Here is a 14,682-nt window from a genome sequence, read left to right on the forward strand (position 1 = left end):
AAATAACTCCATCACTGCCTCTTTTTATCCCTCTAAATTTGATGTGGGCAGCGAGTTTCCTGAATGACATTTAGCCCGTCGGCAGGGCGGTGGGGAGAGAACATTTTTAAATCTTGGGTTTTCCTGGGTAACTCAAAAGGTTACCTGGACAAAGCCTTTGAATATCAACCTCTAACCTTTTATTCCTTATTTTTCTGTCACCTCTCTGGAAAACCCTAAAGGTCTCTTTTTCCTCTTACTTTTATTTAGTGTCTTAACATCAATACAGTATTTGTTGCTCTTTCTATGATTCACTTAGTTCAGTCCGCTATTCTTTCACTTCATCGAAAACTCCCTCCCGTCCAGCACCTTCTAGATTTTACCAAAGTTGGTATTTTTGAAATTGAAGACCTAGGGGCTGATTTTAAAAGCCCTACGTGCGCTGGGCCTATTTTATAAAGGCCCAGCGACGCGCGTAAAGCCTCGGGATGTGTCTATGTTCTGGGGCTTTACTAAAGGGGCAGTCCGGGGGTGGGGGCAGGATCAGAGGCTCCCGGCACAGCGGCCATTTGCCACTCTGCCGGGGATCGTGCGCAGGCAGTTGGCCGGCGCGCGCAACTTATTTCAGCCCCAAGGCTGAAGTAAGTGAAGGGAACGGGGGCAGGCAGCGTGGCTTGGCGTGCAAGGTGCACAATTGTGCACCTCCTTGCTCGCGCTGACCCCCGATTTTATAACATGTGCGCGCCTGCATGTGCCTGTTATAAAATCAGGCATACCTCTTAAAACCTACCCCTTAGAACTTTGTGTGAGTCCTCTCTGTCTCTGTCTCAGTGATTTTCTCGAATTATACTGACTAATGATGATCACTGGTGCCCCTGTCACATGGTAGGGGCTGAAGGCCACCGGCGCCATTTTAGTTACTGGCAGCCAACGGCCCAGGAGCGTCAGATCGCTCCCGGCCCCCCGCTGGACCACCAGGTGATTTTATGAGTTTTGCGAGGGTTTAGGAGGGTGGGGGGACGGTGGTGGATTCACGATGTCAGACCGGCCCGGGTATTCGCCGCCCAGGCCGGCCCAGGACACATCACGTGGCCTGCCGAGCGCGGCTCTGTCACGGCCACGCCCGGCAGACCACGTGACTGGAGCGATCGGCCCACCGGGGGATGCCCGATCCCCCCGATAGGCCAATCCACCCCTGGTGGGGGAGTGAGGGAGTGGCAGCATGTGATCCTCGCCCCTAGAGTCGGGGCTGCGACCAGGGGCGGGGCTGGGGGCGGCGTAAGGCTGAAGGTGCCTAAGGCACCCAATCCCCTTGCACCGGCCCTGCATCTGGAAGGTTAAAATCTCCCACCATCTCCCTCAGAGGTGTGAAGACCACACCAGCATAGATGGAAGTGCCATTTCCTCATTCTAAGCCTGCCCACAATGTCTCCTTTAAAATAATATTGTAAGATGTTATTGATAATTATCCTATTTTGTATAGGCCCGGTGACGCCCACAAGCCCCGGGGCTTTGTGAAAGGGGCGGGGCGGGGGGCGGGACCAAGGCCTCCGGCACAGCGGCCGTGCCGGGCAACCTACGCCTGCCCAGAGGCAGGTGCAACTTATTAAACACAGGTGAGGGGGGGTTTTAGGTAGGGCTGGGGAGCCCTACCTAAAATTAGGGAGGGGAAGGGAGGGAAAGGTGGGGGGGGGGGGGGGGGGGCCGGAAGAAAGGTTCCCTTCGAGGCCGCTCTGATTTCGGGGCTCCCCTAGGGCTCTGCGCGTGCAAGGTGCACAAGTGTGCACCCCCTTGCGTATGCCGACCCTGGATTTTATAATATGCGTGCGGGTTGCGCGCACAAATGTACGCCCGCTCGTATCTCTTAAAATCCGGCCCATTTTGACCTAAAAATGTAAACATTTATTTATTATTTATTTAATAAATATAAATTCTGTTGATCTAGAGTTCTCAGCAGAGTACATCAGCACATACACAGTTAAAACATGACAAAGCAAAACAATATCTGCAATATAAAACAAATAAATACAATATAAACATTCATACAAGCTCAATATTAACAGCAGAAAACCAGTAGGGAGTTCACAACAAGCAGAAGATTCTATCCAGGATGTGCCACAGAGAACAAGTGTGTGCAGCAATTTCCTAAAACAAAGTAAGACTGACTGTACCCTAATCTCATCAGGCAAGTTATTCCACAAACTAGGGGCAGCCACAGAAAACATTCTGTTTTGGGACATAGCAAGTTTAAAGGACTTAGGAGATTGTTATCTCCAAGAGAATTTGTGAAACAGGGCGCAATGCTCTTACAGGGAAATATTTCTGAAAAGCAGAAACAAACAATACATTGTGGAGCAAGGTTATGAAGGGCTTTAAAGACTAGGCATTGAATTACCAGTACATATAATACTGAACATTAATACGAAGGGATTATGAATCTGGATATCTCTTATTAAAACCTTTCCTAGGTCAGCTGACCCTTTATATTTTCTTACTTTCCGCCAGTTCCTCTATACTCCTGTTACATGTAACTGTATTTTTCCTCTCTCAGTTCAATGTATTACTCCCCTGTTACCTGTAAACCGATGTGATATGTTTATGAACGTCGGTATATAAAAGTTTTAAATAAATAAATAATATGTCTGTTCTATTGTATATATTTGTCCTTAAGTTTTTAAGATAAGAATTTGTCCATTCTCTCTTGTGCACATACTATTATGTCAGTCCTTTGGAATTGGCCTCCCAGGCTGTCATAAGACTAGTTTAATGTTGCTGTCCCGTCTCTGCTGAGTGGCCTTACAAGGTGAATGTTTAACCGGTCATGTGAATCTCAGGCTAGGAGGAAGAGGCACATGGAGGAGTGTCCATGGAAACCAGCCTTCCCATTACCAGGCCAGCCGGAGGGCATAGGCTGGATAGAGAACTTGGAGAGTCTGCATTTCACAGAGGCAGGGTTAGCTTGCCATAAGGGTGCAAGGAACAGATCGACACGGAGTCCATGCTCAGCAAGACAACAGACACGGCTCCTTTCCCTTGGATTCTCCGCAGTGGCCCTGCAAGATGGGGTTGGGTTACTCTAAGACAAGTCACAAAATTACAAAAGTAGCCCCAATGCAGAACAGGAGGGAGGTGCACGTTTCTCCTCATCCAGCCAGCTATGGATTTAATGGAAATGCGAAAAAAGGTTTATCTCCACTCGAGACAATGGATAAGAAGGGGGCAGTGTTTGAGGGACAGCTTCCACCTCTGAGAGAAACTTTACATGGAAGATGCTCTGAAGGTAACCTGATACTGAACTGGGAGAGTCGATGGTTCTAAATAACAGTGGGAAATTAGGAACGTATTTTAACTCTACTGTATAAATGTTTTCCCAGTGTCAGGATTGTCAGGAGAAACTTGATAAAAACATGACTGAGGGATAATCTACGGGTTGTTGTAATAAGGTGTACTGTCATTTCTCTTAAGGTTTTTGAGTAATGATTGTTCAATTTCAGAATTAAAACCACATTTTACTTTTCATTGATTTACCAATATGTAGAAGCTACAGTGCGCTTCAATATCTTATCTTTGTATTGATTCAGATTAAACTGGAAAGAGTAGTAGAGTTTTGCTTTGTCATGTACAATATACCGTAAATGATAGACATCACAGTTTTGATCTTAAAAATTAATTCTAACCAATGTATGGAGGCTTAGCACAGTTGATTTTAAATTAATTGTTATGAGGGCAATGAGGAAAGCCCTTTTAATTTATTGCTTTATTTAGCTCATGCTTTTTCATTGGTAGTTCAGGGAGAGTTACATACAGGTACTCAAGGTGTTTCCCTGTCCCCCAGGGGCCTATAAACTAAGACCCCTATTTACTAAGCATTTTCCCCGTAGACACACAATGAGAGAAAACCTTTAATAAATAAGCTTCTAAGTTTTCTGCCAAGGCAACAGAGGATGATGTGACTTGCTCAAGGTCACAAGGATCATGAGCAGGATTTGAACCCTGGGCTTCCCTGGTTTTTAGTCTGTGGATCTAACCTCTTGTTGTGGGTAGGGCACTGTTTATTTGGGGAAAGGGGGTTTTTGATGAGTGCCCACCCTCTGATTTTTACCCCATGCATCTCTAGGAGCATTTTACCAAAATAAAGCACCAGGCACAAAAAGCAGGTGCAGGTTTGTGTGGATACTTTTCATGGAGGAATAATCAAAGCAAAACGATCCATGAACTTTTGCTTTGATTAGTTCAGCAAACCCCCATGGGTAAAAACAATCTTGGGGGTTTGCTTAGACCACAGGTAGCTTGATTATTTATCCCTGAAAGACTGATTTGATTAGCTGTGATTTTGGGAAGTTACAAAAGAGCCGGTGTTTCCCAGGCTCGACCTCATAAAACCTTGCAGTTCAAATCTTGGGTTTTAGTAGGTTGTGATTCTTTCTTAATGCACCAACAGAAAAGATGTGTAGTATATACTGTAAAGGGTTAATTTTTCAAAAGGATTTACATGCATTAAACTGGGTTTTACATGTGTAAAATGCTACAATACATGCCATTGAACCGTCCATAGCTGTAAGTGCACTTTGTGCACGTAAATAGCTTTTGAAAATTGCTATAAAAATATGTTACATTTACATGTGTAACTTCTTTGAAAGTTACCTCCTTAAGCTTTCAAGATCTCACCACAGACCTCTTAGACAAGGAGTTAGTTTAAAATCTCAACATTTTTAAGGATCTCTAATGCTACTGTGTAAAACCACTAGTGAAAATTATTAATACATATATGTGCAATAACCAACTGAGGACAATTTGGGGTGATTTTATACTGTACCAAAGTGAGGGTGTAATGATATGCTTAAGTGCAGGTTGTTAAAAATCTGCAAATAGCTATGTATGGGCAACCCATGGGCAGTCTCAGAGCTGCAAGGTTACTTAGTTTCAGGAGGGAGAGGCCAGTCCTGGATTTCTGACAGCACTGATTTCAGTGATAGACTCAGGGATGACAAATATCACACTGCTTTGGGATGTAAGTTCAAAACCAGGACCAGCCAAAAAATATCTATCCTGGAACTGGATAAATTGGCAGCTTTGCAATCTGATGCTGGTTCTATGACAAGCCGCAAAGTGGCTTATTGGTGCTTGTGGGTCCCTGAAGATCTCCCATAGATTGCTAATGATCTGCCAAATATGTATTCCTGTTTAAACCACTCTACCCTATCAATGTACATATATATATATATATATATACACACACACACCACACACACACACACACACACATATTTTCTATGCTCCAAGTTGTATTACTCCCTTGTTTTATTGTAACTGCATACCTTAGCCTTCTCTTGTTTAATGTTTTATTATTATTATTACTACGATTATTATTATTATTATTATTATTAAGATAATTATTAGTTTTTACCTTTTTTGTTACCTATCCACTTGTTAATTGTAAACCGACATGATGCGATATCTATTGTGAATGCCGGTATAGAAAAACTTTAAATAAATAAATAAATAAATATACACACAAATCTACATACATAGTGACAAGCGAAGAGTGGATAGAAGAGGGTATATGAGTATAAGGCTTGTCATACAGGCTCAGCTAAGGAAACTGCTCCTTTAAATCAGTGGTAAAATTCCTGGTGAGCTGTTGAAATCCCCACTGGAAAATTGTGTTTCATTGAGTACTGAAACTGCACAGATTTCACTTACAGATTATATTTATACACACACACACACACACACACACACATATATATACACACACATGCATATACATACAGACACACATATATACAGACACACACACACACATATATATGTATTTAAGCATTTTATATACTGTCATTCCAATAGAATAGGGGTAGATTTTCCAAGGTGTGCATGCACGTCCATGTGCGCGTGCTTCCCGGCACGCGCCAATTTTATAACCTGCGTGCGCCATTGTGCACGCAGGTTATAAAATAGTTGGAGAGCAGGCACATGTGCGCTGGATTTTGTAATCTGCATGCGCATGTGCACGTGGTGTGCGCAAGGGGTGGAAGATTTAGGCAATTCCCTTGCGACGATGCATCCCGGCCTTCCCCAGTTCCCTCCCAGTCTGCTCCAATTAAGAAGCGGACTGGGAGGGAACTTTCCTACCCCATATCTAACCTTCCTTCCCCTTCCCCTCTCCTCCCCACCCCCTAAACCAGTGGTTCTCACCCTTTTTTTCTATCAGGACACACCTTAGAAATGATGCTCACATGCATGACACACTGAACACATGATCATCATGGGGCTTAATATAAGCATATGCTCTGCATCCACAGGAGTCCTCTGCTTCCTAACAACGGGTGCAGAACAGAACTAAGACATTTCCCTGTACAACTCACCATACAAAAATGATATTCTGATTCTGGTGTCATCTCAGTAACAGCATCACAAATTCCCTCTACTACCAGGTGCATTGTAAAATAATACAAACAAACCCCATTCTGTACATGTCTAGCAAACCTGCCATACCTCAGCAGCACTAACTCCAAGAAATGAAACAGCAATAGCCCTACCCATGAAAAGGCAGCAGTTCACCACCAGTGCAATATCATATTGAGAAAATACTACAAATAAGGCTGATATAAACCTCTAGTAAGGTACCTCATCTCAGTCACATGCACACAGAACATAGACAGACCTGCCTTCATTAAATATAGAATAAAAAAACACAAATTACAAATGTGGAAACAAAACCTGGAATGGAAACCCCAAGACCATGCAATGCAAAACTGGAGACTAGAAATAAAAATATATTTCCTCCTACACTAGCAAAGTTCAAAGAGAGAAGAAATGCATATTCTCAAAACTGACATGGTATGGCCCTTGTACCCTGTCCCATGCCCCCATCACCCCTCACTTCTCCCAACTCCTCAATCATCCCTTCACATGCTCATACCCCTGTCCAACATTCCTGACACCCCCACCCCACATCCTCTTTCCCTTGTTCCTTCTCTCCCCTGATCAACTCTTTCTTCCCTTCCCGCTCCCCTTCTCCTACCCAGAATACCTCTGACCACCCCTACTCCTTCCTGCTCAGCATCCCTCCACTCCCCTCTCCCCTCTCCCCAACCCAGCAACCCCACACCTCCATCTCTCTATCCACGTCATCTCTCTTCCCTGCCCAGCAGCCCCAACCCCTCCCTCCTCCACATCTCCCTACCCAGAAACCCCAGGCTCCTTTCCCCCACCCCTTCCTATCCAGCAGGCTCCTAACTCCCTATCTTCCCACGCCTTCCTGCCCAGTGCATTTTCCCCTCCTCCTGGCTCCCAGCCAGCAGAAGAGACTTCAATCCAATCCAGAGTCTCCCTCCTGCTTTATCAGCAGCAGATGAGGGCAAGAAGCACTGAGGAGAGGAAGATGAGGAGGCAGCAGCAGCGGATCTATAGAACATGCACTTTTCTCCCTTATGCTCTTGCTTTCACATTCAGGCCACATGAGGTGAAGAGAGCATCAGCAGCCTCACTGCCAGGCCAGGCAGAGGAAGATAACGTTGGTGTCCTGCCGGGCACATATGAATAGGAGTAGGTGATCTCGTGCTTTGATCTGGGTGAAGGAGGGCAAAACAACCTTTCAATTGCCAGGAAGAGGAGAAGGAAGCAAGAGCAGCTTCCTGTCATACCCAATAAGAGAGAATCCTGCCCAGACTGATGAGGAAAGATCAGTCTTCTGCTGGCTCTGCAACACAACTCCCGGGACATCACGACACACTGGTGTGTCCCAACACACTTGTTGAGAACTACTGCCCTAAACCCATCCTACCTTACCTTTTTTTTTATTTTTCAAGTTGCTGCTCCTCTAGAGCAGTAGTAACTTTGAAGATGCGCACGGCACATGCTAGGCCCGGCTATGCACATAACCTACGTTTTTTACACATGCAGGGGAATAAAAATTCGGCCGTTAGTGCATTCGATTTGTCTTAGGACACTTTATATCACTCATTATTTCTCGTACATTCTTCTAACACTGAAGTCAGACTCTGTTGTTCCTAATTTCACTTTAAAAGATCTGTTGGTAAGATAAGATTTAAACCACACAAGGGTTGAATCTGTTAGCCCAATTTCTTGGAGTCTTAGGAGCAGGGATTCGTGATTAATGGTATCGAAGCCTTGCAGAGGCATTTTGTAGTAACTGTAGTGATTTTAGAAGTCCAGAAGATAGGCCTACTAATAGGGAGTTGAGGTAATCTATATTTGAGAAAATTAGTGTTTGAAAACTGTGCGGAAGTCCTGGAATGTTAGTAAAGGTTTCAACCGATGTAATATTTGCAGCTTGGAGAATCCTGTTTTAATTAATTTGTTTATGTGCATTTTCATTGTGATGTTCTCCTCGATCTGTATTCTTAGGTCCCGTACTTGTTCAGAGGGTGTGATCTGAAAATTACCCATGTCTAGGGGTGGCGGTTTAACTGTGGAGGAGTTTCTCCTTAACCATACGATTTCAGTTTTATTTGTGTTTAGCATTAATTTAAGCTGTGTCAATTCTTGCTGTAATGCCTTCATGCATGTTGAGAGTGATTTAGCAAAAGGAATGTAGAACTGTATGTCATCAGCATATAAGAAGAAGTTGATTCCTAGATTTGCTAGTAGCGTACACAAAGGAAGCATATAAATGTTGAAAAGTGTTGCTGATAGTGCTAAACCCTGGGGGACACCTGTATTGATAGGGAAAGTGTCAGATATGTGGTTGCCCAGTTTGACTTGGAATGTCCTATCAGCTAGGAAGGAAGAGAACCATTTGAGAACATTTCCGTCTATTCCAGTTTTTCTCATCTGATGGTAGAGCAGGGTATGATCCATAGTGCTGAAGACTGCTTTTAAGTCTATTAGAACCAGGGTATAAGATTCATCATTGTCAAGCCCCTGTAGTACGGGGTCCATTAAAGATATTAGTAGAGTTTCTGTTGAGCGATCTTTTCTGAATTCAAATTGGTTGTCTAGGTGGTTTTCCAATTGAGATAACACTGCCTTTCTAGAACTTTTGTAATAAAAGGTAAGTTGAATATTGGTCTATAATTGTCCCAGTCGTCAGTTCTGCCTGTTTTGTTTTTTAGGATTGGTTTGATCACAGCTTGTTTCGCCCTATAAGGGACCAATCCTTCTGAGAGTGAGTGATTGATTATGGTTGCGATTGTTGGAGTGATTACATCATGTACTATTTTCAGAGAACTTGCTGGAATTGGGTCTAGTGGATGGATAGCTGGCTTAATTTTGGTAATGATTTGATTTATTTCCATTTTAGTAACTATGTCGAGTGTGTTCGATTTAGGATGCACATGTTTTTCTTCAGGTTCTTTAGTCGGCGAGCAAGTTGAGAATTGTATTTTTAACTTATTGATTTTATCTAACAATGGGGTGGCATATTCATTGCAGGCATTCTTTGAGAAGTTGTAGTTACTTGAGATGGATGAAGATGGGTCTTTGATTAGATGTTTTATGGTTTCGAAGAGTAATTTGGAATTAAATAATAGGGATGTGAATCGTTTTTTGACGATTTAAAACAATCGTCAGATATATTTTAAATCGTCAAAAATCATTAGAGCCGCGATACAATAACAATTCCCCCGATTTATCGTCAAAAATCGTAAATCGGGGGAGGGGGGGAGGGCGGGAAAACCTGCACACCAAAACAACCCTAAAACCCTCCCCGACCCTTTAAAAGAAATCCCCCACCCTCCCGAACCCCCCCAAAATGTTTTAAATTACCTGGGGTCCAGTGGGGGGGTCCCGGCGCGATCTCCCACTCTCAGGCCATGGCTGCGTTAAGAGAAATGGCGCCAGTGGCCCTTTGCCCTTACCATATGACAGGGCAAAGGTAGCGCCGGTGCCATTTTGGTTCCTGTGACCCGACGTCACGAGTGCAGGAGATCGCTCGCGGACCCCCGCTGGACCCCCAGGGACTTTTGGCCAGCTTGGGGGGGCCTCCTGACCCCCACAAGACTTGCCAAAAGTCCAGCAGGGGTCCGGGAGTGACCTTCTGCACTTGGGCCGATTTGCCAATATTCAAAATAGCGCCGGCGCTACCTTTGCCCTCACTATGTCGACATAGTGAGGGCAAAATGGCGCCGGCGCTACCTTTGCCCTGTCATATGGTAAGAGCAAAGGGCCACCGGCGCCATTTCTCTTAACGCAGCCATGGCCCGAGAGTGGGAGATGCCGGCAAATTTGAGCATCCGTCTTCCAACCCGCGAGCCGCGGGCTGATTTTTTATTATTTTTTTACGATTATTTATTTATTTTTTTATTTTTGGGGCCTCCGACCTAATATCACTATGATATTAAGTTGGAGGGTGTACAGAACAGCAGTTTTTTCTGCATTTCTGTACACTTTCCCAGTGCCAGCCAAAATTAACTCCTGCCTTAGGGCAGGCATCAATTTCTGAGAGTAAAATGTGCAGCTTAGCTGCACATTTTACTTTCTGTATGGCGCGGGAATAACTAATAAGCTCTTCAATATGCATTTGCATGATGCTGGCGCTATTAGTTTTTGGGGGGTTGGACACGCATTTTCCTCTCGCTATTACTCCTTACTGTATAAGGGGTAATAATAGCGCGTCGAAAACGTGCATCCAGATGGGGTTTAATGGTGCGCTCGGCCGAGCACACCGTTCTGTATTGGCCTGATAGACAGAGAGATTTTTCTTTAGTAAACCAACAGCTTCATGTTTCCCTAGGTAAGATAAGCTGTTAGAGTTTAATTTTTGGTGGTTAATAATTATCCATTTTTCAGGTGTGTGCTTTTTTTTAATGTCTTTCTGGATATATAATGGAGGTAATTTTCAAGGAGTTCATTGTAAAACTTAACATATACACACTGTATTCTCGCAATCACTATTTTCTAAAAGTCAAACATATGTGCGTGATTTACGTTTCACGTGCATGTATACATTTGTAAAAATGGGGTAATCTAGGAACATTCCAGTGCAGGACCAACAGTTACATGAATAAGTCGCTAATTTATAAGAGACTTATACGTGCACATTTGTCAACTTATTTGCGTAATCTTACCTCTGCTAATTATCTTGCATAGTTGATATCGGACTTGTGTAAAGTATAATATTGGCTGTTGGGAGGTTTGTATGAACTGGGGAGAGTTCAGGCAGAACCAGGAGGGTCTCGATGACCTGGAGAAGGACTGGGAAAACTGGTGGAGTAATTGATAAACTGGTTAATTTCAATTATGTGTGCATAGTTTAAAATTGGCCTCCTTACACATGTAAATCGTGTTTTATGTAAGTCCTACTTTATTTTGTGCATAAAATATAAGTGCATATATTTTTAAAAATAGGTAGGAAAAGTGTGCATGTTCAATGCATTGATATACTTATGTGCATATGTTTCAGAGTATATGATACATGCAGGTTATGTGCAGCCATATATACACATTTATTTAATTTATTTTTAACTTTTATATACCGATATTCCTATATAGGATACAAATCACACCGGTTTACACTGTAACTTAAAACATCGCTGGAGAGCGTTACATGGAACATCGCTGGATATATATACCTCCATGCATAACTGTTTGAAATGTATCCTCTATGTTTTTAGCACTCATATTGCTCTGTTACTAGTAGGTTAGATTTCATAGTAAATATAACTTCAGAAGAAACAGAGCTGATTATCAGAAAATCTACCTAGTTAATGAACAATGCAGACTATGCTGAACCACTTTCCTGTTTTTTTTTTCCCAATGCTTCTAGTGCCCAGGGCAATTTCTTATGACATCATGTTGGAAAGTGGAGAAACTAGCATTATTAAAAGGCATCCACCTCGAAGGCTCCAGGTGAGACGAATTCAAAGGGCTTCATAAGGAAATTCTTAGAGTGACTGGTAACAACTCATTTTAACTGTAAATACCAAAGACGGGTGCGCTGTTAATGTTTGCAGATGGATGGATATTGTCTTATGTTGCCCAGTACCTGGGAACTGAAAGGGCTGCTGTGGCAGGGTGCATGTTTCCAAGGCATCATGACTGCGCAGTCATTTTTTTCCCCCCAAACACACTTCTGATTTTCTGAACAAGAGCTCCAGTAAAGTACTCCTTTGTATATAATTGTGTTTTGTTTATGTCACACGGTTTTGTTACATGACGCTGTAATTAGTTTTATGTACGCTGCCTCGGCTTGATTCACATTAAGGAAAAACAGTACATAATTTTTAAAAATTTAATTTAATTTAATTGTTCAGAAGAACTGAGTTTTAACATTGCACTATAAAAAGGGGTAAGTCTTTGGCTTCTTCTCTTTACTGGCGGTTCTTCTCAATAAAATGATTCACTATGAAGGTCTGTTGTCTGTAAGCTGCTCAGTTCCTTGCAGCATAAATTGAGATGTTAGCTGCTGCCATCTAGTGTAATTTTTTATAAACATCACACCTATTCGCTAAATAGTTCTAGAAAGCTAGTCAAGAAGAGGTTTATATTCAGAAGCATTTAGCTGAATATCTGGCTAAATTAATATTTGGGCTCTTATCCAGCTACATTATAGTTGGATACATTTTTTTTCTGGCTAAAATTTGGCCGGATAAGTTCGGGGCGTTCCGGGAACATAACTGGGAGGAGCTGAGTTAATTATCCCATAGACCTGTTCTAAAATTAGCAGGACAAACATATCCGGCTAACTTTAGGATAGTCAGATATATTCAGCAGCATCCCCATGCTGCTAAATATATAGGCAAAGTTAGCCACACAAGTTTATCCAGCTAACTTGCTGAGCCACACAGTGGTTGAATATGGACCTTGAAATGTATAAAGTTAGTCCAATATAAAGATATCTCCTTATATATTTTGTTGTTTTTATTTGTTAACTTTTATTTTTGTGCTAAAATAAACAATGATTGAAGTGAAGTAGTCTTTAGCTACTGATACATATTACAATACTGTGTCTTTATAACATTATTATACAAATAGACTGAACATGCACCAACTATGGAGTTTAGATAATCATTTTTTTTCTTAATTAATAGTGTGGCAACCCTTTGGGATCACCACTAAATGGCCCTAGTTCCTGAACCCTTTGAGCTATTGGTAGGAGATAGGCAGTGGAGGCAGGGTTGCACCATTTTCAGAACAGCAGCTCCACAGAGGTCACTGGAAGGGCCAGCCCCCTGCCTGTATGAAAGCAGCTTGCATCATAACTGGGTGCGGCAATCAGAGGAGAAGGAGCTGCTTTTCTTGAGCTGCTTCCTGTTCTTGGTCTGCTAGGCCTCATGGCTTGAGTTGTGCACTGAATAGGAAGGGGCAGTTGCCTTGCTGGTACACAACCTGACCAATAAGGATGCCCAAGGGTTTATTTAAGGGATATTTGGATTTGGTTTTGAGAATTTTTCTGTGAGATCCCTGGAACTTGGATTGAGTTAGGGGACTCTTTTTTTGGGGGAAGGCTGGGATTAGAAATTTCGCTGTTCTCCATTTCACAGACTGTGAAACTGTGTGACTTGATGCAGGAGAATGCCAGTTTTTGCCTTTTTCTGTTTTGGGGGAAGTTTAGCTGTCGCTTTTCCTACTCTAGAGAGGGGAAAGCAGAGGAGCTGATTGTTCCCTGCTGCCTAGATTTGTCATCTAAAGGATCCCATATGTTGCCTAGAGAAAAAGAGCTAACTGGAAGTAAGATCTTTTTCATACACCTGGAGATCCCCAGCCAGAGTCTTCGCCATGGGGTGAAGAGGTATAAGGGGAGTCATGCAGTGTTTCAGAACTTGTTTTTTTGCCTGTCAATATTTTTGGTATATTTCCCCCTGGAATGCTTCAAAAAGACTGCTCACCTTTAATTGAATTATTCCCCAAAGTGTTTCCAACACCTGACTCTACACTTTGGGGCCGATTTTAAATGTTACGCGCGCGGGGTACATTTGTGCGCACTACCCGGCGCGCACAAATATACACCCGATTTTATAACATGCGTGCGCTGCCGCGTGCAGGTTATAAAATCCAGGGTCGGTGCACACAAGGGGGTGCACACTTGTGCACCTTGCGCGCACAAAGCTCAAGGGGAGCCCCGATGACTTTCCCTATTCCATCCAAGGCCGCTCTGAAATCAGAGCGGCCTTGGAGGGAACTTTTTTTCAGTCCCCCCCACCTTTCCCTCCCTTCCCCTATCTAACCCACCCCCCAGCCCTAACTAAATCCCCCCCTACCTTTTTTTCAGGAGTTATGCACGCTGGCCGGCTGCCGGCGCACCATGCCCCGGCACAGGCCACTGTGCCGGAGCACTCCGGACCGACCCCGGACAACCCATTTTGGAAAGCCCCGGGACATACGCGTGTCCCGGGGCTTGCGTGCGCCGCCAAGCCTATGCAAAATAGGCTCAGTGCACAGGGGTATTTTTTCGGGGGTTACTCACGTATCTTATGTGCGTAACCCTTTGAAAATCTACCCCTAATTGTAGGAGACTTTAACCCACATGTAGATAAAACACCAAAAACCACTTGAAACTTCCAAGATTGCAAGTTTAAGTATGCCTGCTCTAGGTGTTCCGGGGCACACCCAGCAGTTAGGTGCAGTAAGAGGCCTAATGCAGGTGTTCTAGAAAGGCCAAATGACTGCATTGCATACACAAGAGCCCTGTCTCCGATCAACCTGGGCAGTATGATGGCCTGGCTTGACCGTTATCCCAAGCGCAGCTCGGTGGTCAAAATAGTGAGGGTTCAGGGTGGGAATTAGGATTCCTTTTTGGGC

At 43.5% G+C, this 14,682-nt stretch overlaps 1 protein-coding gene across 3 annotated transcripts in view; it reads left to right on the forward strand.

Moving 5' to 3' along the window:
• The first annotated feature begins 2,859 nt into the window (after nucleotides 1-2,859).
• CCDC198 (coiled-coil domain containing 198) overlaps nucleotides 2,860-14,682 on the forward strand; it is an 83,824-nt gene continuing 72,001 nt past the window's right edge. The window contains exons 1-2 of one of the 3 annotated variants that reach the window (XR_003856255.1): nucleotides 2,860-3,259; nucleotides 11,708-11,790. Coding sequence is in view for 2 of the 3 variants with exons in the window: in XM_029598237.1 (XP_029454097.1) it covers nucleotides 3,040-3,259; nucleotides 11,708-11,790 (303 nt within the window). In the remaining variant the exon portion in view is untranslated. The remainder of the gene's footprint in view (nucleotides 3,260-11,707; nucleotides 11,791-14,682) is intronic. The other 2 variants (XM_029598237.1, XM_029598236.1) reach the window with 2 other exon arrangements.

The sequence above is a fragment of the Rhinatrema bivittatum genome, chromosome 4 (genome assembly GCF_901001135.1).
Source record: "Rhinatrema bivittatum chromosome 4, aRhiBiv1.1, whole genome shotgun sequence".
Taxonomy (NCBI): Eukaryota; Metazoa; Chordata; class Amphibia; order Gymnophiona; family Rhinatrematidae; genus Rhinatrema; species Rhinatrema bivittatum.